Source organism: Phragmites australis, chromosome 21 (genome assembly GCF_958298935.1).
Source record: "Phragmites australis chromosome 21, lpPhrAust1.1, whole genome shotgun sequence".
NCBI classification, from domain to species: Eukaryota; Viridiplantae; Streptophyta; class Magnoliopsida; order Poales; family Poaceae; genus Phragmites; species Phragmites australis.
This window is the reverse complement of record NC_084941.1, coordinates 5,592,787-5,619,800: the sequence shown is the minus strand read 5'-3', so window position 1 is coordinate 5,619,800 and position 27,014 is coordinate 5,592,787. Positions and strand designations below refer to the sequence as shown.

At 47.1% G+C, this 27,014-nt stretch overlaps 3 protein-coding genes across 6 annotated transcripts; 1 reads left to right on the top strand and 2 right to left on the bottom strand.

The window, feature by feature from the left end:
- Nucleotides 1-3,646: 3,646 nt before the first annotated feature.
- Nucleotides 3,647-5,317, bottom strand: LOC133903836 (fasciclin-like arabinogalactan protein 21). The gene has a single exon (XM_062345298.1). It carries the CDS (start codon nucleotides 5,297-5,299, stop codon nucleotides 3,647-3,649), a length of 1,653 nt encoding a protein of 550 aa, XP_062201282.1. The 5' UTR covers nucleotides 5,300-5,317.
- A 3,788-nt stretch (nucleotides 5,318-9,105) lies between these two features.
- Nucleotides 9,106-12,860, top strand: LOC133903490 (uncharacterized). Of its 2 annotated transcripts, none has more exons than XM_062344890.1 (5): nucleotides 9,106-9,553; nucleotides 11,012-11,191; nucleotides 11,678-11,804; nucleotides 11,921-12,034; nucleotides 12,451-12,860. In XM_062344890.1, the coding sequence occupies exons 1-5, from the start codon at nucleotides 9,386-9,388 to the stop codon at nucleotides 12,564-12,566; spliced, it is 705 nt and encodes a 234-aa protein (XP_062200874.1). In that variant the 5' UTR covers nucleotides 9,106-9,385; the 3' UTR covers nucleotides 12,567-12,860. The 2 variants fall into 2 exon arrangements, with proteins under 2 accessions (XP_062200874.1, XP_062200875.1); XM_062344891.1 differs by lacking the exon at nucleotides 9,106-9,553 and adding an exon at nucleotides 9,900-10,814.
- Nucleotides 12,861-19,326: 6,466 nt separating this feature from the next.
- On the bottom strand, nucleotides 19,327-24,366 carry LOC133903605 (mitochondrial import inner membrane translocase subunit TIM50-like). 3 transcript variants are annotated; one of them, XR_009907312.1, is made up of 10 exons: nucleotides 24,086-24,366; nucleotides 23,732-23,817; nucleotides 23,139-23,175; nucleotides 22,529-22,590; nucleotides 22,319-22,426; nucleotides 21,236-21,340; nucleotides 21,057-21,155; nucleotides 20,336-20,489; nucleotides 20,159-20,230; nucleotides 19,327-19,595 (listed from the first exon to the last, which is right to left on the bottom strand). XR_009907312.1 is itself a non-coding variant. In XM_062345026.1 (10 exons), the coding sequence occupies exons 1-10, from the start codon at nucleotides 24,318-24,320 to the stop codon at nucleotides 19,574-19,576; spliced, it is 1,005 nt and encodes a 334-aa protein (XP_062201010.1). In that variant the 5' UTR covers nucleotides 24,321-24,366; the 3' UTR covers nucleotides 19,327-19,573. The 3 variants fall into 3 exon arrangements, 2 of the variants coding, with proteins under 2 accessions (XP_062201010.1, XP_062201011.1); XM_062345026.1 differs by having other exon boundaries at nucleotides 20,159-20,255; XM_062345027.1 differs by having other exon boundaries at nucleotides 20,159-20,255; nucleotides 23,732-23,796.
- Nucleotides 24,367-27,014: the final 2,648 nt, after the last annotated feature.

Sequence of the window (27,014 nt, the reverse complement as noted above, 5' to 3'; positions counted from 1 at the left end):
GCCATCTCAATGCTAGCATGATAACTATTATTATAGGCAAACTCCACTAAGGCAAGGTGATCCTCCCAACTGTCCTTCCAAGAAAGGACACAAGCACGTAGCATATCCTCCAAAGTCTGAATAGTCCGCTCCAACTGCCCATCTATCTGAGGATGGAAAGTGGTACCCAAAGAAAGCTTAGTGCCCATAGCACTCTGAAGACTCTGCCAAAACTTCGATATAAACTTGGCGTCTCGATCTGACACAATCGACTTAGGCACACTATGCAATCTCACCACTTCCTTGATATACAAGGGAACCAAATTCTGAGTTGAATTCATTGTCTTCATAGGAATGAAATGCGCGGACTTAGTGAGCCTATCCACCACAACCCATATGACATCCCGCCCACGAGGCGATCGAGGTAAACCAACCACAAAGTCCATAGTGATGTGCTCCCATTTTCACTCGGGAACCTCCAGAGACTGAAGCAACCCCGCATGCCTCTTATGCTCAGCCTTTACCTATTGACATACACCACAAGCTGTCACATACTTGGCAATATCCACTCTCATCCTCTTCCACCAAAAACTTTTCTTAAGATCTCTATACATTTTAGTCTCACCAGGATGAATTGTATATGGAGTCCGATGAGCCTCTCTCAAGATATCTGTCTTCACCTCTGACCTCTGGGGCACACAGAGATGTCCCCTGAAATGAACAACACCCTACTCATCGATACTGAACTCTCTAGGCCTGCCTTCTGCAATCCTCTTACGAACCTCTTGTAGCAAACGATCATGCTGCTGAGCCTCCCGCACATGGTCAAAAATAGAGGATTGAATGAGCATCTGAGTCTCCTCACGAGCAGTCCCTGTCAAACAAAAGGATACACCCATACGATCCAAGTCTGCAACCAAAGGCATAGCGGCCTTAGGAACGCCTGTCCTGCTAAGAGCATCAACCACCATATTTGCTTTTCCCGGATGATACTGAATCGTCAGATCATAGTCCTTAATCAACTCTACCCATCTCCGCTGCCTCAAATTTAGCTCCTTCTAAGTAAAGATGTACTTGAGACTCTTATGATTAGTAAACATATCACAGGACTCACCATAGAGATAATGTCTGCATATCTTCAATGCAAAAACCACTGCAGCCAACTTTAGGTCGTGTGTGGGATAATTTTGTTCATGTTTCTTCAACTGCCCGGAGGAATAAGCGATTACCTTGCCCTCCTGCATAAGCACACAACCAAGTCCAACACGGGAAGCATCTGTATACACTGTGAAGCGCTTGCCACTCTCAGGCAAAACAAGAATAGGGGCATTAACTAACTTATCCTTCAGAGCCTGAAAACTGGCCTCACAATCATCGTCCCATACAAAAGGAACACCCCTTCTCAGTAAGTTTGATCACGGCTTAGCAATGTTATCGCAAACTACAGAGGCTATGAGGGTAATCTTGGTGCCAAAAGAAAGGTATTGAAGTCCCCTATAATTTTGTTCATGGTGGGCAAATTTATTTCAGACGCTAACACGCCCAAAAACGACGTTGAACAAGGATTGCACAAATCTAACGGATTTCAGAACGAGGACGAAACTGATTTCGACCAAACCTCAACCTAAGCCCTCTCTAAACTCGAGATCTAAACACAAAAATCAACCCAAAAGGAGAGGATTAGGGTGGCTAATCCTCACCTAGGACAACCACGAGCAACTTGATAAGAGCTTAGGGTTTTCCTCTTTCTTCTCCTTCTTCTCCTTCCCTTCTTCCTTTCTCCTCCTTCCTTTCTCGTTCTTCCTTGCTGCTGCACAGACTAGCAGCTCCACAAGATGCAGATGGGAGGGGATGGGGAGGAGCTCAACACAAGAAAAATAGGAAAGGAATTTCTACCTGGGTGAGAGGGGCGTCGGCCCCCTTCCTCCTCCTCCTGATCTCCTCCCCCTTCTTTCTTTTTTCCCCCTCTCTTTCTTCCTTCTACGTGAAGTTTAGAAGGTGGCTGCTGCTATGGGGAGGGAGAGAGTAGGGCTCTAGAGTTAATAAGAAAATGAATCATTTCGATGAGCCCTACGTATCCGTGGTCTCCGATTATCCATCCAAATGGCGGATTAAAATGTCAACTTTTCATATCCTTTTTAAAATGTCCAATCAATACTTATTTATATAATTTTTGGGGCATTACAGATGGGGAGGCCGGGACGAGGAGCAACGGGTGGTTGAAGCTGGGAGCGGGCAGAAACGTCGCATGGCGTGGTGGCCGCGGCGTCAAGACGGGAGCAACGACGACGACGGCAGAGCGGCGCTGGTGAGGGCGGGGCGGCGGGTGACCTCGGCGGTGTCGAGACCTTGCCTGCTAGACGTGCTGAGGTCCACCGTCCACGGTGGCGTCAGTACCTTTTGGCGTGCTCGACTGCGGCTGGGGTGCAGCCTCCATGGCTTGGCGATGGTGACTCGAAGGTGCAGCCCCTCCCCTATGAGCTCGCCACCGTCCCTGGGCTGGTCCATGCCGCTGCTATATTCTGACGCCTCAGATGTTGTGAATCCTGGAATCTACAAAATCCCGACAAGCCAACGACTCAATTTTGCATTCAGATTTTGAGAGCTTGTGTCCTAGAAAGGAAGAGGTTGAGGCCTTGGGAGCTGAGCTTGGAGACCATGGCGAAAATGGAACAACCCATGGAAGAGGGCACTAGGTGGTCAGGTGCTCGGTTTGCTCAAGTTGGGAGGAGCCTTTTTATGATCTCGGCCATTTGATTGGCGCAGGTGAGAGGGACAACTAATCGTTCCCATTTCTGTCATTTTCTTCCGTTGGTTAACCAAACACCACTGCAGAGAGCACGCATGCAGGGGTAACACTCGATATGAACCCAAGCAAGCAGATGGAAAACAGGACAGACCGTGGTAATTTCATAAATAAAACAGCATCACCATTCCAATTTCTACCAAGATTTCATTCATGCGCGATACTCGACCCAAGTTCTGAACCACAACATTTCACATGAACTCTTCATGCATCATGATAGGGTTTTTTCGCGGTAAATATGATATATCGGATATGACGGACAAAATTTAAATAAAATTTAAATAAAATTCAAATAAAATGCCAGTAAACATAGTAAAAAATTTTCTAGCGAAGTTCACCGGTAGTCTCGGTAGACCGGATATATCAAATATACCAGGCCGATTTTTTTTCCCTGCATCATGAACCTCCACCCAAATGACTGCAAAATCCCAACAAGGCATCTCTGAAAATCCTAAGAAAACACAAACCATTATGGTTTGATCATGGTTCCAACCAAAACATAATCAAACCATAATCAGTTGAAATCTATCTATTCACAGTCACCAATCACGAGGGGGTAAATCAAAACATTGATAACTCACATTCAGAGAGCACGCATGCAAGGAGAAAACTAGACATGGTACGGAGCAAACCGATGCAATTATGCAAAACAGAACAGACCATGGTAAGTTCCAAAAGAAATCAGCATCACCACTCAAATTTCCCACAAGATTACATTCATAATCCAGTACTTGATCCAAGTCATGAGAATTCATCGCGCTTGATGAAGATCCATATGATTTACCCGTCTACCATTAGCAACCAAACTATGAACCGAAAATCCTAAGAAACTCTGAAGAACAAAACAGACGGGCTCACGCGTCACTGCCCTTCGCCGTAGCCCTGAGCAGCCGGGATCGTCGCAGAGGTCATCGCTGTGGAGGCGCAGTCGTCGCCGAAGGGTCCCCCGACGCCGCAGGTGCCGTTCATCTGGATGGCGGAGGCGACAGCCACCGAGGCGGCGAGGTTGGCGAGGTGGAGGCGGGGGAACGGAACGTAGATGCCGTGGACAGCGACGCGCGAATTGATCACCACGTCAGGTTCCTTCAAGGGTATGTAGTTGATCAGTACCTCGTCGGAACCGGAGCTGGCGCCGCGGGTGATGACGAGCTTCTGGTCCTCGCCGGCCAGGGTGGGGAGTTTGGTGCCGGGGCGGAGGTGCAGGAGGTCGGCGCGGGTGAGGCGGTAGCCGGGGACGATGTGGAAGTGCACCGACGAGAAGTAGCCGTGGCCTCCACCGGTGAAGATGGCTTGGTCGTCGAGCGCGAACACCGTCAGGTTCGTCAACTTCTCCAGCTCGCCGAACTTGACGCGCATGGCCAGCGCCACGAAGCCGAAGCCGCCGTCGCGCAGGCGGGATATGGCCTCGCGGATCATGATGCGCACGACGGAGGCGGCGGTCGCGGCGGAGGTGGTGGCCGATCTGGCGGTGAGGTGGTGGCGGCGATGGTGGTGGTGCGAGCCTTCGTGGCAGGAGGTGTGGGAGAGCGGCGGGACGAAGCCGTGGAGGCCATGCACGACGTAGCGGCCGTCGTTGTAGAGCTCAGGGTGAGAGACCTCGACGCCGTCGACGTATAGGCTGACGTGGTGGATGACGAACGGCCCCCGCTCGGCGGCGACGTTGAGGCAGAAGCCGACGGAGGCCGACGGGAGCTTCACGGTGGGCGCGGCAACAAGCTCGGAGTATGGGAAGTAGCCCAGGGCGATGTGCTCCAGGAGGAGGTGGCGGCGCGAGCACTCGGGGCAGGAGGCGTGGAGGAAGACATCGGGGGCAGCAAAGACGGTGATCGCCCCGGGCCACCTCGCGACCGACGGGGAGTCGTCGAGGAGCGCAGCCGCCGACGCCATCTCGTTGTACCCCAGCGACGCGAGCACCCTCGCGAGCTGCTGCAGCACCTGGTCGTCGCCCGAGGCCACAAACCCCGCCGCGCTCCCTTGGATGGGAACCGGCGGGCTCGCCACCGCGCTGTACGGGTTGGGGAGCGGAAAGGTGGTCGTCGTGGCGGCCGGTTCGTCGAGGGGTGGAGGAGTGGCCATCCCCGGCGCGGACCACAACGCCTCCGCTTGCGGCATCGGCGGCGCCAGGGAGGCCAGATCTGCGGCGGGGTCGAAGGAAGGAGGCGGCGAGGGTGCTTGGGGTGGGTCGAGCAGCGTGGGATCCGCCGCCATCGCGGCTGCGCCCATCGCTGCCATGGCCTCTTCGCCGGAGGGAGCTTGGGCCACGGGGGTGAAGTGGTCGAGGACGAGCAGCGACTGGCTCTCCTCCGACTCGAGGTGGTTTTGGTGCATGGAGGGCGCGGTGTTGATGCGGGCGGTGGCCGTCATCGTCGGGGAGCGGTGGCGGTGGCCGTGGTGGTGGAGGTGCGCAGGGGTGCTCGCCGGCGAGGTGTGGTGGGAGGCGGCGGCGGAGAGGAGCGTCCCAAGTGGAAGAACCAGAGGGACGAGGAGGAGGAGGGACACGTGGAGCGGAGCCATTGGAACGGAGTGGATGGGTGGGTGGCAATGGTTGCCGAGACGAAGTGGGTTGGAGGTGTTTATATAGCCGGAATGGAACGGGGGACGACGCTTGTGACGGTGCTGTGCCCGTGTCGTTCGAATCACACGAAATGACAAGACTGCCACCTGATGCTTGGCGCCTTGGCCTCCAAGAAGAATTTGTAGGGCGCTGTGGGGTCATGGAATCTTCTCTTTGGGGTGAAACTCCCAGATTTTTTTACGGAAATTCGTAAATGGCTTTATGTCACTTTGAGTTAATTTTTTAGATGTCTCATCTTTTTTTTTTTGGCAAAAGTTTGAGTACAGCGTGGCAGGGATCTGATCCCTCAGCGTGAACTTTGATCCAAAACCAGAGATGTGTTGGAGCCATAGAGGCAGTGTAAAATTACATATTGCTAGATCAATAATAACTATTGAATGGTATAATAGTGGTGCTATGTGGTTCTCGACGACTAGAGATGGATGATGCAACGAGAGAACTCAAGCTAAGTAAAACATACCGTCTTAACTAGTTAAGTGACGACTAGAGATGGATGATGCAACGAGAGAACTCAAGCTAAGTAGAACATACCGTCTTAACTAGTTAAGTGTCTAAGCATTGTAATAAAAACATAAATATTAGATACGGTAATATCAAGTATAAATTTAAGTATAGAGATATTGATGCACCATAGAAATACTGCCGAACAAATACGTCGGGAGCAATGCCGTTGTTTAATTTCAGTCTGGATAAAAAAAAAGAGTAGATTACCTGCTAATTTCTCTCATAATTTTTCATTTATTTTTATTAGTAAAACATGTCTCATATCCGTAGCCGGTAACGAGTCAGAGAGGCTATAGAATGAGAATGGATGGCAAAAATAAGTAAATTATTTAAAATTTATGAGTTTTTATTAAATAGAAGGAGATTAGAGGAAAGAGGTGACGTGTTAACTAACTCATGCTTTATATAATAGATATTGGATAACACTTCATTTGTTAGTCAAAACATTGTTTTTATTAATCATAGCAAATTAGCAATACTAGTTTTGTCCTCGGAACAATAAGAAAAAAAATTATTCCCTTCATGTTCATGAAAGGTAGCTCTTTCAACACATAAAGTTTCGTGTTGCAGCCATTAAAAAACACACCTAAATTTTAGGCCTTTGAAAATAAAAGAGATCTCTCACGCGTCGGAATTAGAGGAGGGGGGGTTTAGGGGTGGATGGTTCATGGTGCCGGATTTAGAGGGAGGCTGAGGGTGGCAGTCGGACTGGCGGTGGGCTGCGGCGAGGAGGTGCGGCGAGGCGAGGTGGCAGCAGGCGGTGCATGGGTTTAGCAGTGGGGGAGCATGGCGCCGGAAGCATTGCCAAAAACGGGTGGAGGAGGGCGGCAGGCAGGGACAAACGAAGGAGGATGAGAAAACAGATCAAGGAGGAAGATGACGTGGTGGCCATTAAATCTTCATCCTATGGTTTGGAATGATCGTCTAAGATTTGCCTTATTTTCAGCATATGAAATATATTAATTGCCTTAAAAAGAGCAGACTTATTATACATCCGATCACATGCTTTGATCAAGCTTTCTTGGAACAGAATGGGTACAAACTCTCCCCGTGCTTAACAATATCCTTCCATCCCGCTCCACGTTAAATCGTCTCCAGCTCGCAGCTCCACGGTCTTGGGGTTGTAGTAGGCCAACACCCTCCCCGTGCTTAGCAAGATCCTTGCATCCTGGGGATCAACGGCTAGCGGCGGCGTCAGCTCCAGAGTACTCCGGCGAGAACCTTCTGAGCTCTATATGGTATTCCATGGACCGCAAGCCAGTGTTCTCCATTGCCCATATTTCGATGGTGCTCGTGGTATGGTGAGTGCATGCCACGCAAACCACATCTTGGAGGTCGAGGATATATATATGGTGGACACACACGCTCACTATTGTCATGGCTGCACACGGTGGTCCTTGCAAGACCTCAAATTTGCGTGTACTAACATCTAGCACGATGATTTCATGATCCGATGATATTTGCTCGTGTTCTGTATCTATCATCCAGTAAAGTTTTCCATTCGCATATGCGGCAGGTGTGCTGGCTATTGGTTTCGGCTGAGGGTCTAACTCATCCTAGAACATGTCTAGGAACGTACCAAATCTTGCAGCCCAATTGTAATCCCGTCTTGTCAAGTTCCTCTCCAATTGTAAGCTCCCTGCCTTCAGGCGATGGCAAGGTTTGGAACAAACAGCTATTGAACCATTGTCTATCAAGGGTGACACATCCGATGAATTGATGAAATTCTCCAGGAATTTGAAACTCTCAGGGTTACCCTGAGTGAGCATGACTCGTGGGCCTTTTTATTTAGATTTGCCCGGTACACATGTGTTGATCAACACAGAACTTGTCCTTGATCATGGCACGCCAATTGTTGCACACATGTGCTAGAAGTCGATGATACGATGATCGGTCTCATCGCTTGCATGTACGTGCGGCCCACAGACCAGAGGCACACCATCTAGTGAGAACAGAATCGCACACTTTGCACGAGCCTGTGTCAAACATAACCTAGCTTCTTCGTGTTATATATCGCGCTACCGTTGTGATACGTATCGAGTGGGGTGATCCATCGATGGCGAGCTCGTTTGGACTTTGGAGTGAAATTAAGGTCCTCGCAGAAGGCGCGGGACGTGATCACGTCGCCCCACGACCGCGAAAGACAGTGGAGGCTGGCAGGCATGCCCTTGACCCTCTTGGCTTGGCGCTCGCCGCGGCATCCATGCCTTTCTTCCTGACCACTTGTCCTCGCAAGGTACCATTTTTAAAAATATCTCTATAATTGATTCGTAACAATTAATTTTTTAGAAATTTCCATTTCATAATTATTTCTAATTTTATTTAAAAATTAAATAAATTTATCTGCCTATTGTTCGTTGGAAGGGCGATGTACGCTCAATAGATACATGTCGCCCTTTCAGTAGGTGACATGTATTAAGGCATGTCCACTGTGGCAAGCTATGTAGATCTGTCGCCTGTTGAAAGGATGACATGGACAAAAGAATATAGAATTACAAAATTTGAAAATGAATCCATATATTTTAAAATTTTGAATTAAAAAATATAAAAATAAAAAGGTTAGCAGCTGACCGGTAGGGTTGGCAATGGGGCGGGCCGGTGTCGGGTCCCCGTGGGTTTTACACTCGGTGGGGTTAGGGGCAAATTTTGCCCTACGGGGGTTATGGGTCGAGCCCGAACTATGTTCGGATCTGAGGTAGATATTCGCCTGCGGGCACTCGAAAGGAAATTTGCAGAGCCCGAAAAATCACACCCAGCCCAGCCCACCTAACCCTAGCTACCTCCCTAGTCCACTGCACTTCGCTTCCACCACCCTCCTCGGCTCTCGCGGTCGTGCCACCTTCCTGGCGACGTCACCAACCCCCCCCCCCCGTCGCTGCTCCTGTCTCCCGCGCCCACCTCGACCCCCGCCCACCATGTTGCGCACCACCGCTCGCCTGCATAGTTACGCTCGGCTCCCAGCTCCTACATGTGGGATCATGTCGGTTTCGGGTCCCCACTGGATTCAAGATCGCAGATGATTTTTCATCCGTTAGATGTTTCAAATTTGGATTGAGTTTTTTTTTATTTGAGTTTGAGATCGACTATATTCTTGCTACATCCAATCCCGGCCCGCTCCGTTACCTGGCCTAGTGGCCGGCCTGAGTACGAACAATCAACAACCGTAGCGCTTCTTTTAGGCCCACTCTCTTCATCTTAAAACAAAACGAAAAAAAGCGCATAAACCCCGACCAATTTTCCCCTCCCTTCCCGAACCTTCCGTCCACTCTCCTTCTTTCTCCACCCCACCGCGCCGGATCCCTGCCTGAGCCTGACGCCCCCAAAAATCCGCACACGCGGTCGGGCCTCCCAGCGAACTGAACCAGACGGTGCCCGACGCGACCCAAGTCTGACGCCCCCCACCCCCTCCCTGCCCGACACGATCCGACCGATCGGTCCGTCGTTCAATCTCCGCAGCGCAGGACTGCCAGAGAGGACTCCTCAAGCGAGTTCGAATCCCTCATCCCATCGAACGGCAAGAGATGGTGGTGATCGAGCCGGAGCCGGAGCCAGAGTTCCAGGAGGCGACGCGCCCCTCGTCGCCGGTGCACGATGAGCAGGTTGCGGCCGCGGCCTGCGGGGAGGCGCCGAGGGCGGAGGAAGACGAGGACGCCTTCGAGGACGCGCTCACCGACGAGCAGCTGCGAGAGGTAGTGCCTCGAGCGCCCCGCATCCTTACTACCTTTCCCCACTCCGGTTGCCGATTGCGGTGGTCAAATCTGGGGTTCAGTTGCTAGGTGCTTTAATTAGGTCATTCCAGTTGAATCGATTGCTTGATTCGTGCGTAGAGGTGGAGTAGCGGATATTCCACTCGTAGCCTAGTTGCTTGCGGTAGATTTGGTTGTTGATAGTGATGAACCCCCTCAATTTCCCCTGTTTGTTGGCTATGTTTATTTCGTGGTGGCTGCAAGCTATGATCTTCATGACTTCCGGTAATCTAACCTCATGTTCTCTAATTTGGTAGGTCCTTTTGATGTCCCTGCGAATAAAGTACGTATTGCTGCCTTCGTTCATATATGATAGTCGAACCTGCTATCATGTTCAACTCTCAGAATGCAAGTGGTTCATAGGTTCGTTTTATGATTTATAGGTGAATGATCGGTTGTTTGGGTTGGTTATAAATAAGTGCTGTAAGTTGGGTTCAAATTGAATGCAATAAAGGCTAACTATCTAGAAAATTACGCTTGCATCTGAGATATACAGAGCTGATATGGTTGGCGCTAGGTAGAACTTGTTATCGGGATTTTACTGGTCGTGCTACATTTATGTAACTATTCCTTTTGCAATATACTAACCCCCCAGACAAATGCAAAAAAATTTGCAGCAAAACTAGGTGGAGTGACTGTAAATTATTGGGCTGGCAGTAACTGCAAGTACGCAATAAACAGTACCTCGATTTGTTATCATTTTGCAACCTTTTGGAAACTATTGCTTGGATCTCATTATAATGTTTAAATTACTTTCATTAGTTTGGGACTGGAATATTCTCTAGCATCCTGCTGGAGAGATTTGTTGAACTCTGGTAAATGATCAATGTTCGCCTAAATGCGTTTAGACGCGCGTTTAAATGCTAAACTGCGGGTCTGCATGCAGTTTAGGGCCTAAACGCTGAGTTAAACGCTAGACACCATTAGACGGTCAACACTGGTCAAAACCGGTTTAAACAGAGTTATTAAACATGAGCTGAACGTATTTAAATGGCTGCGCACGCGTCTAGTTGGCCGTTTAGGTGATGGAGTTTTTGGCGCGATTGAGCGGGAGGGGTAATTTCGGTCCCGCCTAAGCCGCGCCGCCCGTGCGATCTTTGTAGCCTTGTAGGCAATTCAAATTGTTATGATAATTATTGGATTGATTGGAGAACACGATAGAAGATTGATTGAAGTAATGAAGCTGCATTTCAGCCTCTATAAGGTATGCCACAAATCTCACATTCTCACTTGGAAAATGTCTAGCACATAGCTATTTTTTTTTTTTGCATATTTTTGCTGCTACAATACATAAGATTTAAAATGTTTAAATCGTCAGACGCTAGACTGCGGGTGACCGTCTAAGGAGCGTTTAGCGTCTAGGATAACATTGTAAATGATTTCTCTTTCTACTTGCTGTAGAAAGTTAGAAGCCAAGCAGATGATGCAAAAGCAGAAGGAAACAAGCATTTTGGTGCTGGACAATATGAAGAAGCATTATCACAATATGAAATGGTGCTGCAAATTGCTGCTGAGCTGGAATCTGCTGAAGATATACGTTCTGCATGCCATTCAAATCGTGCTGTATGCTTCTTGAAATTGGTAAGCTGTTTTTCTGATTGGACCATAACTTTGGTGAACATAGGAAAGTATCCATATTTGTGTGGTGTGATTGCTCCTTATTTTTTGTGAGTCAAATAGTGCCATAGTAGTTATGTATATGAGTATATCACTTGAAGATGGTGCCCTACTATCACTACAGTTATCCCTTAGCTGTTCCTTTTAACTTGACGTACAGTGGGCTTGCCCTTACTTTCTTGTTCAAACAAACACTGTTCAGAATTATGCTGCCTACACTTGTTTAAACAAACACTGTTCAGAATTATCTGGTGTTTGGTAGTTGAAGTCTTTGATCGTTGCTCCTAGTTTTGCTAAAATGTTATGCTTGATTAGTCTAAATTTCAAATGGTTTGTACTTTGTACCGTTGACCTTAGTCTCTCAATTATTTACTTGGACCGGCACATCTGTTGATTAAAGTTAATTTTTGTCTCATTACAAGCAAACCCAATGCTGACTCTGTTATTTAGGGGAAACATGATGAGACAATTAAAGAATGCACAAAAGCTCTTGAGCTGAATCCGTCGTACTTGAAAGCCTTGCTCCGGAGGGCAGAAGCACATGAAAAGCTCGAACACTATGATGAAGCTATTGCTGGTTATTTTTTCCCCATAATTTGCTTTTGATCTGTCAATTTCACATCATTGCCTTTCACATAAACGTGTTCTGAAGTTCGCTAGTTCTGATTGCTGTCAATTTATTCCTATTCACAGATATGAAAAAGGTTATTGAGTTAGATCCTTCAAATCAACAAGCCAAGAGATCACTGTTCCGACTTGAGCCCCTGGCAGCTGAGAAAAGGGAAAAGATGAAGGAAGAAATGATTGGTAAGATGCTGCATATTTTCCCAAGTATCTCAAATAGCATTATCGGCACTTATGATTTCATTGTAGCAAGCTGTAGGCAGCTTGTATGTAAAACGGTTTTTCCTATGATGCCTGTTAGTTTCAAATGTCATGCAAAACAGTGTTATCTACTTACCGGAACAGTCAGTGATAAGATCTGAAGTGCTTAGGATGTAGTATGTGCATGAAACATACCAAAGTTTTTCATTGTGCATACAACTTCCGCTGAACAAAATGAATTGCTTAATATCCTCTCTTTTTTTCATCAGGACTTGCCTGATTTATGTTGATTATCTCATGTGCTGTTCTGCTTACTGATCTAATAGCATTTATGTTTCTTTTGGTGTACCCTTTTCCTTATTGCTATTAATGGGCCCATGTTATCTTATCTGTCGCAGGAAAGCTGAAAGATTTAGGGAACTCTGTGCTGGGGCGCTTCGGAATGAGTGTTGACAATTTCAAAGCTGTCAAAGATCCAAACACAGGTTCATACTCCATTTCGTTCCAGAAGTAAAGTTACTCAAGGTGAAGAAATACACGGATGGATATGGCTGGGCACCATATTTCAGTTATGGACTCACTGAAAGACATGGTAATTGTTCAAGGCGCTTATGTATCACATACCTGGTCCATATTCAAATATAGTGCTGCCAATCGTTCCGAAGGCGTAGCATGGATATGAGCAATCCGGGATTATTTCGTCTGTACTTGTTGCACGTCAGAGATGATTTCCCAAAGGTGCAAACTTGTATGATACATATTTTCAACTCCGGTATTTTTCTAAAATAGAAGGTTGTTCTTGATCGCTTGAGATGGAAGTCATTCTGGAGCAAGCGATCGATCGGGGATGTCCCCAATCGATGCTAGACAGTAGTGGCTGATGAGGAATAAATAATTAATAATTATGTACAGCTATCATGTGTTTGAGAAGAGTTTGTTTTGCCCCAGCAAGTACGGTGAGAGTTTCTTTTAAGGAGGAGACTCAAGCTTGGAGACGAAGTTTGAGAGGAAGAAACATCACGAGTATATTGATGATAGAAAAATATATCAATTTGAGAGGAGTATCATAACGTTCGCTGTGATATGTGTTCTTTTTTTTTCTTTAAAGGACTGTCCTTCTATTTATAGGATCATACGTAGCTTGGTGTACAAGTTATTATAATATACAAATATCTGAGATTTGATTAAATTACTGAGTCTTATTCTAGATAACTACATTCTATCCTATTGGAAAGATAAATATCTACCGTGGTAATTATCGTGGTGTCTGCCCACTGAAAAGGGGCGGGTTGGTTGCCAACTGCAGCTCGACGTCGCACTGTCAGGGGCGTTAGAGCAGGTACCATCATGCCGGGGTGCAAGAACGGTGTTCACTAGCTTAGGCATTTAATACCGGTTACCTCTTCGTAGGCAAAGTACGACTGGTTCTTCCTTTTTGGCAGATTTTTTCTGAGACCTAATGACTCACCTGGTAACCTCTGGGACGCCGGCCCCGGGCAGCGGGAGGTCGGGGCTTCGGGAGGTCGAAGCCTCAAAGATCAAGCCTTCGGGAGACTGAGCTCTGGAAGGTCGGGGTTTCAGAAGGCGGAGGCTTTGAGAGGTCGAGCCTTTGGGACGCTGAGCTAATTAAGCCAAGGGGCCGTCGGAGATCCTTAATAACGATGCCCAACAGTAGCCCCTCGCGAGGGTGGCTAGCGGAGCGGTTGGGCCAACGGTTCCTTCGGAGCAGGGCCCCCGGCGGTCCCTGGCTTGTGGTTGATGGCTCGTGGTTCGAGAATCGCTTGGCTTGTCCGGGACGGTTTGACCCGGGTGACGAAATGACATGTTGGATGATGTTGGTGACATGGGGCATTGAATGCGCCTTGGGGAGAGGTGTAGTCCTGCCCTGTCAGGCGGGGCGTGGGACGCGTGTCGTCTTATCGTTGGGGAGTCGGTTTCGCTCCCTCATGATTTTGACCTGGCAGGTTAAAGGACGGTGTGCGCGCCCGCCGCCTAGAGGGGGCAAGTTGCTCCCTATTTGTAGCAGGAGGGGGATTGCCCAGAGCAACCCTTTCGCCGACTCCTCGTTCTCATCTGCCTTTGTCTTCGGCGCCTATTGCCTTGTGCGAGTTGTTCTTTGATCCCTACTCTTCTCTCTCTCGTAATCCAACACCTTTCGACACCCTCTTGCGGTTTATATGGCTGTCTTGAGTACCTCGAGTGAAGCCGAAACTCGGGCAGCGGGGGAGATGGCTGGAGTAGCCGCGGCGGGGGACCCTCAGGTGGCACCGGATTCCCCGCTGCTGATGGGGCCGCCGCCAGGAGTGGAGCTCTGGCGTGCCAGAAAAAGCCACTCCCGGCAAATCACTGCCCTGGGAGTGTCTGTCATCGGTGATGAGGAGCTCGACCGGATGTTTAGAGAGGGGAAGATTCCCTCCCGAGCTGTCGCTCGGCCTTCGCTGGGTGAGGAGGTCTCGAAGCCCTTGGCCCATAAGGTCGTGGTGTTTGAAGCCTTCTTCGAGGCGGGCCTGGGCTTTCCCTCAGTGCCATTGCTCGAAGAGGCGCTCCGCCATTTCTACGTGGAGCTTCCGCAGCTCCACACCAAAGCCATTGCCCACCTGGCCACCTTTGAGTGGGCCATGCGGGCGGAGGGGTGTCAAGGGAGGGCAGATTTCTTTGCGGCCCTCCACTTTATCAGCTGTCAGTCGAAGTTGATCAAGCTCGAGGGGATGAAGAGGCCCCTTAGTTTCGGGAGTATCAACTTCTAGATACGGCCGCAGTATCGCGATGCCTTTCCGGCGAAGGCCATTAACGGTCGGTGGTATACCGACTGGTTGTAGCGGTGGTTTTACTATAGCGTCGGCCTTGCATCGCTCCGTCGCTCCACGAACCGGGATATCGCGTATGTTCCGGAGCTGGAGACGGGGATTACAGACGACCAGTTTGCCTCACGGCTGGCCCTTCTCCGGAGGGTTGCCGAAAAGATGAGCATGCGTGACCTCGTGGAGTAGTTCACCATGTTGCGCGTCCGGCCCCTTCAAACGGGCTGGAACTGCGTTTTTGAGCAAGGTGCGGAAGAGTGACCGAAGGTGTATTCTGGTCCGCCCGTCAGTGCTGGTGAGTTCCTTTGTAGTTGGGTTCTTGATTTGCCGATGTGAGCCGTCTTTTTTTTCTTCCAGAGAGTTACCTCCCACTGGAGTGCGCGGCGGAGATCACAGAGGTGATCCTGGGCCCCCTACTCTCGCGGAGCGGGAGCAGCGGGTGGCCCTAGCATGGAGTTGGGAGCGGTACAATCGTGTCTGCTTTTACCTTGGCGTGGGGGCTCCGGCATGGCGGGATCCTCCAGAGCCTAGGGCTACTAGAAAACGAGCGCGGGCAGGCCCCTCCCATTCGTGCGAGGACGCTCCAGACCCGGCGGCCTTTAGCATCCGGAGGATCGCATACTGGTTCGATGGCCGAGTCATCGGAGGAGCCCCTAGTTCGCAAGAAGCGCCTGAGGCGGGTTAGGAGCGTGAGCGATTAGTCCGGAGGTGAGGGCTAGGGTGGCGGCGATGACCAGGGGAAGGACCGGGCCTCCCCAGATATTGCAGGTCACGGTCAGAGCCAACGGAGAGGCGTGGCCTCCGTGGACTTAGACTTCGGTATTGTTGATTCGGATGTTGAGGATGCTACGAGTCCTCCTGTAAGAGGCTTGGGGGAACCAGGTGTGATTTGCTTCGTTAGTCATATCCTCCTCTTTTTTTGTCGTGCGCTGGGATCTCAATTTGTGTTTCTTTTTTTAGTGACCTTCGAGGTGGATGCGTCCTTGACTCCACCCCTCGAAGCCCCGAAGGCCCAGCGGAGGTCGGGGACTCCTCTGGAGGGGTCTCTGAGGGCTGTCTCGGGGGACGTGGCTTTGTTCTTGCGGGGCCCTGAGTCAGCTGGTGGCCCACCCGCGACGGCTGGTGCCGGAGGCACCGTGCCCTCCGCCGAGAGTCCCTTCGGAGCGGTTTAGGGGGGCCCTGGCCTCGGGGTCCTGACCCCGGATGACTCCGTGCTGCGCCCGGAGGCATCAAGGGCCTTCGCTGCGGCCTCCTCTCTACTCCGGAGTGGAGAGGTCGAGCGATCGTTGGCCCAGCGTCCCCTGGAGGAGCTGGAGGTGCGGTTGGTAGCGGCGGCCCTTCAAGTCGGTAGTATCGGTTTATGATTTACCGGGTCCGGTGTTGGGTCCTGAGTAGCTCATCTTGTCTTTTTCCATCTTTTGTGGTGCCTTGTAGCAAGTAATTTTGACGAAGGCTCTGGGAGGTGGCGGGAGCCAGGCTTTGGAAGAGGCCCGAAAATGGGTGGAGTTCGCGGAGGACCGTCTTCATGAGGAGATGGTGCTTCGTGAGCGTGTGGAGGCTAAGGCGCGGAAGGCTACTGAAGACCTCCGGGAGGCGAAGGAGGTTGCTGATGCGGCCAACGCAGCCCGCGTGTCCGCCAAAAGTAACGTTGACACCCATCGGGCGGTGTCACGTCCCAAATTTCATAATCGTATAATTAAGCTTAATCATGCATCATTAGTGTCATATTTATTTTTGAGGTAAATTATTTTGGCGCACTAGAGCACTTTGTCTGAAATTAATTGGATGGGAGAAAGAAATCCGGGAGAGAAAAGGATTAAATTCGCAACGAAAACAAACATTTTTCACTTACCTATGGGCCCTATATGTGGCCCCACCCTCCAACCACTCCAAAGGGGCAGCCCACCTGCCCTCTCTCTGTCTCTCCCACCTGCTCCCTCACTCCCACATGCGCAGCAGCAGCCGCAGCTCCCCCTCCCCACTCAAGCTCTCATTCTCTCTCTATTTTCTTCCAAAATCCAAGCTCAAGTGAAGGATTAGAGGTATGCATATGGTACCATTGCATTCTAGAGCTCATAAGCTACTCATCCATCCAACTCATCCATCGCTAGGATTGTTTGCTCGAGCAGCTTGGATCTGAGCCATATCGAGTAGAGTCTTGACCTGATTGACCATAGGGGTTATGGGATTCGTCGGATCCAACTCCAGAAGGGATCTTAGAATCAGATGAGCCCCCTAGACGTTAGCATCTGGAGTACTGAAAACATCACTGCCAAGGCTTGGCTGCGGTCGAGACGATGAAGCCTCGTGATGACTGCCCCGAGGGAGTTCATCCCTCGATCTCGATATCAATGTAGGTGGAGGCGTGCCCACCGGAAGTCATCACTGAAGACCAGGAGACACCTAACCTCATACGGTCTGTCGATGGAGAGTCGTGTCAGGGGCGCGTAAGGCTCCAGCTACGGACGCCTCTGGCGGTATATCTTCGGCAACGCTGGTACCGTGAGTGGCAGCTGCCGCTGCTGGATCCAAGGGAATTTCTGTGCCATTGTTTACCGCGCGTTTGGATCTACCGCCATTGGGTCAGCAAGTGGGATCTCGACTCCTCTAGCCATAAACACGAATCGATCTGTTCGGCTACTCTGGCTGTTGACGGAGTCGTGATCGCCACTTGTGTCGTTCTCGATGTCCATGAACTGAAGAACATTAGGCTGCTTGGGATCCCACTCGAGGTGTCCCTTCTCACGATATGCGTCCAACGGCTTGGACTCGGTAATACCGGTGTGGATCAGTCCACCTTGATCGTCCCAACAGAAAACCATAGTTCTGAATGTGATCTCTGATCCAGTTGGAGGCGATTCGAGGGCGATCGCTATCTACCTGAAGTGGTCGTAGAAGCCGATGTCAGAGAATCTAGTGCAGATGTGCACTCGAGAGATAGTCGATCCTGAAAAGCAGAGGATCCCTACCTGGCGTGCCAACTATCCAGAGTTTGTTCCTGACAATGTGTCCAGAAATAACGGGGCTATCTTCGTGGATGAGGGATCGAACATGAAGTGAGGCACACACGATGTATACAGGTTAAGGCCCCTGGTTGGAGTAATACCCTACGTCCTGTGTGGATGATTTTGTATATGTATTCACTCGAGTACAAGCAATGTGTGTAGACCTATTACAGGGAGTGGATCGGATCTAAGTTGAACTAGGGATGAAGTCGTCAAGTGTCTCCGATGGTCTTGGTGTTTACGCCGAGTTGGAGCTCTCTCTCCCTCAGGGGTCTGGGTCCTCGCCTTATATAGGAGTGATGTACTGCCTCCTATCCAGCTGTAATCGATAGGAAATCATTTTTCTTGTCGTCCAAGTAGATAGATCTGCCCTGGATACTAGTGTTCTCGAGTTGGGTAACCAATCGAGACATTCCAAGTATACATCTCTTGGATTCTGGGCGTATCAGGTACCGCAAATTCGGTTCTGTAATATCCGAAGTTGTTAAGCATGCACACGGTATACCCTATCCGTATATAGTATATTCCTTATATGTATATATCCTATAGTTAGATATTCGACAAACTCTTCAGAGCACCTGTTACGTGCTTCGACTTACTTTTCAAGAAGGTTATCATTTGCTTGTTCCTAGACTGAGCAATGGGCTGATAAAAGTACTGGTTTGTTGATTCATTATTCCTTATATGTATATATCCTATAGTTAGATATTCGACAAACTCTTCAGAGCACCTGTTACGTGCTTCGACTTACTTTTCAAGAAGGTTATCATTTGCTTGTTCCTAGACTGAGCAATGGGCTGATAAAAGTACTGGTTTGTTGATTCATTATTCCGTCTACCGATTTTTATGCAGTGCCAATGAAGACATCGTGTACACCGCCTTGTGTAACTGTCTAAGTGGTCCCAACCTTAAGAGCATCATTTGAATTGGATAAAGAATGAATAAGGATAAGAGACGATGCATAGGAGGAACCTGATGCTATAACACGACATCTATGTTTAATCTAAATGTTGATGAGGCACCTTCTATGAACTGTGATGTGCTCATTTATCTATTGGCACGGAGCATGTTGTCAGGCTAGGTATGGTAACCTAGAGAAAGTGTTTGTCGGCACTGTACCTTGCTTATACATAGTAATCATGCTCACCCGAGATCCTTAACATGGTTCTTATGTCCAGTTGTTAATTCTCTTTGTTCACGCCAACTTAATGATAGCAAAAATGGCAGCTATTGTTCACGCCTACCCAGTGCCTTGTCTCACTGTGCTAGCACCACCCAGCACGTAAAAATTTCATCATGTATGAGAATACTGGAGTTCGCAATTCCTGTCATATCTACTTCATCGACGCTTGTTATTTTGATAGGAAAAGTTGATTTTTTTCCTCTACGCTAAGAATTTCTTTTTGAAAGTAATGTGATACTGAGTTTCTAACTGTCGCCTACCTAATTAAGCCGATAGTAACACATGTTATAGCGTGAAAATATTTAACTCATGTTGTATGTAACTATGTTCTTAAAAGAGTGCCTCACTCCAAACCAGAATCTGATGGAATGAGCATTAAAATTTGTCAAAAGTGAGCAATCTAAATTGCCAAGACTACCAAGATATCCTTCATAGCAGTTGCCCGCGAATGCGAACAATAGCCAATAGGTTCCGTGTGCTCTTCAAAAACACCCCGCACAACTGGTAAGATCCATCACCGTCACGGCAAGACTCAGTCTTGTTCTTGCATAAGCCTGCCAGATGATAGTGTAATAATGATCATCAGGTCACATGAAACAAGTTGTGTACATCAGAACAACTTATCGTTTGTATGCCTTCTCAACAAGCATCTTAAATGCACCAGATATGTGGACCCCAGAAAAATGTTCCCTTTGTTCCTTTTTATTTCACTTTTTACTGTCTTCAAGACGTAACTTTGACCACTATTTACAACTTTATATCAATAAATATTAATGAAATTACACTTTTATTAAAGCATAATCAAATATAAATCTAGTCATGTATTTCCATATTGCCAATTTTTGATAGTTCCTAACAAATTAATGGCCAAAGTTTATAAATGTTTATGGCACGGATTCTAGAACGTCAAACATAAAAAAATGGAGGAAGTATTTAATAGCTTTCATCTAATATCAAGACCCATGAATGTAAGCCATTTTCCAGATTAAGTTCATAAGGAACATATAAGCGTTTCATTCGTAGAATTACATGCAGCAAAAATGCACGGACCCAATAGCTTGAATATACATGATGACAGGCAACCAGAATTAGAATGAGACAATAACCATGTGCTTACCTCTGGTATTCCCTTAAACGCTCAAGAAACCCAGTAGCAACATCACGACCTTGATAGGTTGCAAGCACTACCCTAATGTCAGAAGCAAACACAACGCCTGTAGTATGTTGGCTGGTCAACATTTAAATATGTAATCGTGTTGATGGCACACTACAAGAAATTGATTAGAACACTTACACTCAAGAAATGGAATCAGATCCTGCAGTTGGGTATCACCATCCTCAAGTTTCCAAGGTTTGATCTGAATACATTTTTCAGGCTGGAAGCAAGATTCAGAATGCGCGCTGATATAAATAACTCGCGCAGGGTTTCTGTTCAGCTTTGACAAATCCTGGTAAAACATGGGGAAAAAATAAGAGGAAAATATCAAAGTATGAAAATAAATAGTCACAGTTCAACATCATGCCTCACGGTTCAGATGCTTGACCAATCTTTTTTTATTTGATAATGCCATAGTTCACTGAAATGTTTAACAATAGAAAGTTCATCTCTACTGTCTTAAAAAGAGGACTTGGTGGTGGTGGCTTCACCACCCCTACCTCACCATCAATTCATCACCCCTACAGTTTGATTTATTTACCCGCACTGCCACTGGCTCTTAACTATTCTGACCCTCCAAGTTATCCATACATGTGACCAGTTATGCATGTCAGCTAGTCTATCATAAAGGCCGACGTACATCTACAATAGAAAGTTTAGCTATAATGACTGTATTTGTTTAGATGCTTTCTCATATATATGCTCATCATACTAGTTAACTCGGAAAAAGATGATAGAAGGAAGATGGACTAACAAATATAGATACAAAAAGAATATTATTCAGGAGCAATTAGTATAGACACATAAAGGTATGCCCACTATTGCTGAGAAATTAAGTAGATCCCTACAATCTTCATACCCGAAATAATTTTCCGTCCTGGTACTTAGTTGCAGTTCTTGATAACCTGTATCTGATATAACCCTTTGAGTCCAGCCTATAAATCACAGGGTCAACGTACTACACATAAAACAAAATACTCATAGAAGTTAGGGCATTACATAGAAGTCTAAATTCAAAGAAAGTTCAGACCAACTAACCATAGGTGGTTGATCCGAATACACAACAACTTCATAAATTTTTGCCATATGTTTCAAAAAGTCGTCAAGTCCAGGCCTCTTAAAGGGCACCCATCCTCTCCCATGCTTTACAGAGAGAAACAAAACATTAATTTCACTCTTGGATAACACAAGGTAGGAAAATATGTAAAGGATGAGAGCTAGGAAAATCTGTAGGGTTTTAATTCAGTTCAGTGGTCATCTTGCTATGTTCTCACAACACACAAGGCAACAGAGAATGGTGCGAGCAGGCTGTATGCTTATACACACATCTTAGTACATTTTTGACAATACAACCCACATTGTTCTAAAATGATTGACAAAAGATGAAAAATTAAAAAAAAAAACTCGACCCCCTGGGAGAGACGTCCCGAGGGCATTTTGGCTAAGGTCGAGAAACCCCCGAACTCAGGCGCAAAATAACAAAACCATGGAAATGAAACTCTGTATACACATATCAGAAGAGCCAACCCAAAAGCACCTGCTTGAAATAAGCTGTTATCAAGAAATTCCAGCTTCAAGTCTGTATATCTCGATAGGACCAATTCCAATCCAAGTATCGTGAACAAAGGATGTGGAAATTCTGTTTCCTTGCCTTGGATCTAGAAATCCTGTCGGCTGACATAAGACTGAAACCGGTGATTTGAAGGCACATAGCCACAGTGTCAAAGGTTGAGCAGGCGGGTACGGTTTTGGTGACATGTAGTCCATATAGCATAAGTCCAATGCTTTCAGTTGCTGTATAAACACTATATTTATGTGGCATTCCAGCACAACAATCCAAATGTTATTCTAGTGCATTATACCCCAGAATCCCATCAGATCAGGACAGTGTTTACCTCCACAGATCATAATACTTTCATTTTAAATTTATTTATTATAAACTATAGCACATCATCTGGTAAGGAAAAACAAGCTGCACCCTCCCATTCAAACTGCCATCAGTAATATTATCTTTCCTGTAGGGCAGAAATGAGAACCCAAGGATTTGTTCATGTTTCTGGAAATAATGCTGGCACACACAATAAAATGAATACCAGAACTGGGTATGGACACAAAATATACCTGCCACTCAGTGTAACAAAGAGTTTCATTCAGATCAAGAACTAGGGTGAAGACATGCTGCTCTTGAGGAAGTAGATCTGGAAGCAGTTTGTCTGATGTGAAGACACGCTGCTCTTGTGGAGTAAAAATAAAAGGGCAATTATGAACACTTGCTAGAAATATGCATGTAGAGAAAAAAAAAAGATGAAAAACATATAGTTCGTTACTAACCCACACATAGTGTTCGATAGTGCTCCTAACATCCAAGTAGAGCTCTACTGCGGCGACCGGAACTGCAGTACCATATATACAACTCTAGGTAAGATTAAGGTACAGAACCAACAAAGACAAGCTGGAACTGAACTAGCAATTTAGCACAGAAACATGTACAAATCATATAGTTTAGAAAATAAAGCAGGATAAGCATTTATGTTCTCACAATTGTTTAACAAGGGTTCACATATATTAATTTTCAATATATATGTATAAACTTAACTAGTAGATAATTAGTTAACAACGTAATTATGTGCATCGACCATTGCAACTAATAATAATTCTTTAATTACTCCTGAAGTCCTCCATAAGTTCACATGAATTGGTCGTGGGAGGAGTCCAAACACAGGATATTAATCGAAGGCAAATAAAATGTCAACTGTCAGAAACATTAAGTTGTACTGTGACTACATCATGCATCACCAGATCACCATGCAGACAAGCGTTCAGGAAATGTATATAACTCGTCGGTAGAAGAAAGAAGGTGCAGTAGCAGCTCTTGAGATCCAAAAAGAAAGAGAGCGGAGATAAGAACAGCAAAACAAAAGGAGCACACAGTAGATTTTACCTTTCACAACTGTCGAGTATACCATAGCCTTAAACTTCTGCAAACAAGAAACACAATTATAATTGACAGTTAGACAATGTTGCACAGTCAACTGGAGAAAAATATTCAATCTTTATTCTAATTCGTAATTCATGTCCACTCTGCCCATTTATGCAATAACATCATGGGAGCATAGAATTTCTTGCAAGTTTCTATAGCAAAAAGGAAAGGGAATTGATAATCATTTGAGCATCCACCCCCCTCCCCTTTCCCTTCCCCTTCCCCAATGCAACAGAATGGTACTCTGCAGCAAGTACCAAGTAGCCTGGACTGAAATTTCAGTAGATAACAATCCTAATTGAGAACAAAGTCCAACAAACACAAATTTTCCCCGATGAGGCAACAGTTTGGCCTAGTCACCTTAACCTACGGGAACTCGAGATGCTAATCTTAGTTGCATCACAGCAAACTGAGCTGTCCAAAAGGATCATCACGGTACACTTCCCACTCTCCTCTCAAACGTCCAAAGGGCAGATGCCCATTTGACTTTGCAATTCAAACATATACTAACAAGCAACAGTAAGGATCGGAAGACTGCACATGGTATAATTTACCTCGAATCCGGAGGCATCTTCTGCGACGGGAGGCGCCTGATTCTTCCTGAACTCCCTCATCTGTTCTATCTCATCCAGCGAATACGCTACACTCAACGAAACAGGAAGAAACAGCATAAAGGCAGACGCTCAAGCCCAAACCGAATCCAGACAAAAAAATAAAAAATCAAAAATCAAAGCGCCTTAGTACTGTCAAGCACAGCGAATTGCATGCAATTTGGTACGTCGCGAGCACAAAGAAGCGACGAATTAATCAGATGGACTCCCAGTCCCCCTGCCTAAATCCCCTGCACCACGAGGAGGAAGAGGCGTCCCATCACCTGCTACTATCAGAAGAGGGAGGGATTGGTTTACCTGGCAAGGGCCCGCCGCTGTCGCTGGGGAAGCGAAGGTTACACAAGGAGCAGCAGGGAGCGTCGTCACGGGGCTTCGAGGAGGCATCGCCTGAGCCTGAGCGGGCGGCGCGAGATCCGGCGGCGGCGGCTGAGCGGGCGGCACGAGATGCGGCCGCCGCCGCTGAGCGGGCGGCGCGAGCTCCGGCCGATGCCTCACGGGCGGCCCGCGCGAGCATCGAGACCGTTCTTGCCATGGCGAAAGGTGAGGATGGTTCGTCGGTAATCCGGGATCCTGGTGTGGCTTGTATTAATTGAATTAATTGATCAAAGGCAATTGAATTTTGAGTAAATTTGCAAGAATTTTGACCGACATATGAAGGATTGAGTAAATTCAGCGCAATGAAGATCAACATGCCCTAAAACAAGATCAATGAACAATATGGTTCTAAATTGAACAAAAGATCATGAATTTTATTGGATTTTGCTTGAATTCGAGTGAATTTTGAGCAAAAAGAATAAATTTATCATGAATTTGACGAAAATGAGCAATTAAGCGCATATATGGATGGACATGCCCTCAAAAGTATGGATTTGAACTAATTGAAGCACAATTGCATTGAATTCATCAAAATTCAATCAAATTTTCCTCAAATTCAATCTAGGGTTTGCAAATTTGATGAATTCAATGGAGGAAGGCTCACCGAGATCAAATGGAGGAAGGAGACGACGGAGAGAAAGGGATCACGGCTGCTGGAGAGCTCGACGGTGGTGCGACGGGCGGCGAACGGCGCAGCTGGGCTTCGGGGTGCGGCGCGGCGTAGGCGGCGGAGCAGGACAGTGCAAGGCGGCGACGGCTGACCGGCGACGAGCTCGGGAGCGGCGGCGCGAGGGCGAGGTGGAGCCGGACAGCGATGAGATGGCGGGGGTGAGGCGGAATCGAGCGGCGGCGCGAAAAAGTAATCGGGGCGGCCGAGAGAGAAAGCTTATATGACAAGTAGGTCCTGTGAAAAATTTGAACACCGGATGGTCCGGTGATACTGAGAACTGAGCACCGGACCAATATTCCAAAGAGCATATCGAACCCTGCCGAGCACCGGAAGGTCCAGTGATGCTAACACTTTGAGCACCAGACCAATATTTCCAGAGAGTATCCCAAAACTGAGCCGAGATCTCTTTCACACACCGGATGCTCCGGTGGGTATAAATTGAACACCGGACACTGCCATCGGATCAATCTTCAGAGAATTTTCAAAAGTTAACACCGGATACTCCAGTGATGTTGCACTGAACACCGGAGAGGGTCACTGGATTGATAAGCAGACCTTCTGACTTAACTTGCCACTGACTGAGCACCGGAAGGTCCGGTCCTGGACCATTGCAAACATCGGACCTTTACTGAGCTAGGAGATCATTTGCACACACCGAACTATCCACTGGAGCTGAGTTGATCACCGGATAGATTCACCGGAGCTTTAAAGAAAAGAACTGATCTGACAGCCAGAGCACTGGATGATCCGATGAGGGGACGGAGAGAATCACCGGACTATCCAGTGAGAAGAGAAAGTTTCTGCTGAACTAAAATCTCTCACTAAGTTCAAACCTCAAACAACCACTCAACAAAAACACATGTTTGGACTAGCTTGAGTGAAGCCTTACTCTCTCAGACACTCATTTGCAAATATTTGCCAAAAAGGCTATAGCATACATAATTTTGCAATAGTCAATAAGAACCAAATAAAAAGGAGAGAGAAAAACTCTAAGGAAATATATGAGCCATACTTCCTATGAAATTAAAGATTAAGACTTTAAATTCACTAGGACATGACTCAATAGGTATTAAGCACTTACGATTTTTTAATCACACTCATGGAGGTGTATATTCACATAGAGAGCGAACAACAATCTCAAAGAGTGATATCCTCCTTTGTAAACTCTCTACCGCCAATGCATATGCAATGCAAAACAAGTGCATGAAAGTAAACATGGGTGCAAGCTATTATGGCATGTGAATGCATAGTATAAGATAAATCTATCTTGTCATATACTTCTCTTCTCAAGCTTCTTCATGATGAATCCATCAACATGCCTTGAGAAAAACCAGGGGACCACCATCTCAAGTAAAACTCATATTCACCACTGTATTGAGAAGGTTAGACAAGCACCTATCATGAATGCATCTATATGATAAGACATCACATGATGTTAGAAGCATCTATCACATTCAACTCACTTCGCAATCTACAAAAGGTTGCTTCATCTAGAGGTTTTGTGAAGATATCCGTCAATTGATCTTCCAACCTTACACCACTAAGAGAGATATCATTATTAGCTACATGGTCTCTAAGAAAGTGATGGCGAATATCAATGTGCTTTGTGCGAGAGTGTTGAATGGGATTGTTTGCAATTTTTACGGCACTCTCGTTGTCACAAAGGAGTGGAATCTTCTCTAGACGAACACCAAAGTCTAACAAGGTTTGCTTCATATAAAGGATTTGAGCACAACATGCTCCGGCGGCAATGTATTCTGCTTCCGCGGTGGACAAGGCTACCGAGTTTTGCTTTTTAGACGATTAAGAAACTAAGGATTGCCCTAGCAAGTGGCACCCACCCTAAGTACTCTTACGATCCACACGGCATTCGGCAAAATCCTAATCCGAGTAACCCAAGAGTAGGAAACTAGCACCTTTCGGGTACCACAAGCCTATGCTAGGTGTATGCTTTAGGTATCTAAGGATTCTTTTAACCGCTCTAAGATGTGATTCTTTAGGATTAGCTTGAAAGCGAGTGCACATGCATACACTAAACATAATATCGGGCCTAGATACGGTAAGGTAAAGAAGGGATCCAATCGTAGAACGATAAAGCTTTTGGTCAACCGGTTTACCGGTTTCATCCAAGTCGAGATGTCCATTTGTAGGCATTGGAGTCTTGATTGGCTTGCAGTCATC

What these genes read in the sequence shown, in the direction of transcription:
- LOC133903490 (XM_062344890.1), top strand. Translation starts at nt 9,386, where the DNA reads ATGGTGGTGATCGAGCCGGAGCCGGAGCCAGAGTTCCAGGAGGCGACG. An exon ending in CCGACGAGCAGCTGCGAGAG is followed by an intron (nt 9,554 to 11,011) that starts GTAGTGCCTCGA and finishes TACTTGCTGTAG; the next exon opens with AAAGTTAGAAGCCAAGCAGA. An exon ending in CTATGATGAAGCTATTGCTG is followed by an intron (nt 11,805 to 11,920) that starts GTTATTTTTTCC and finishes TCCTATTCACAG; the next exon opens with ATATGAAAAAGGTTATTGAG.
- LOC133903605 (XM_062345026.1), bottom strand. Translation starts at nt 24,320, where the DNA reads ATGGCAAGAACGGTCTCGATGCTCGCGCGGGCCGCCCGTGAGGCATCG. An exon ending in AAGATGCCTCCGGATTCGAG is followed by an intron (nt 23,176 to 23,731) that starts GTAAATTATACC and finishes TCTTGTTTGCAG; the next exon opens with AAGTTTAAGGCTATGGTATA. An exon ending in ATACTCGACAGTTGTGAAAG is followed by an intron (nt 22,591 to 23,138) that starts GTAAAATCTACT and finishes ATGGTACTGCAG; the next exon opens with TTCCGGTCGCCGCAGTAGAG.
- LOC133903836 (XM_062345298.1), bottom strand. Translation starts at nt 5,299, where the DNA reads ATGGCTCCGCTCCACGTGTCCCTCCTCCTCCTCGTCCCTCTGGTTCTT.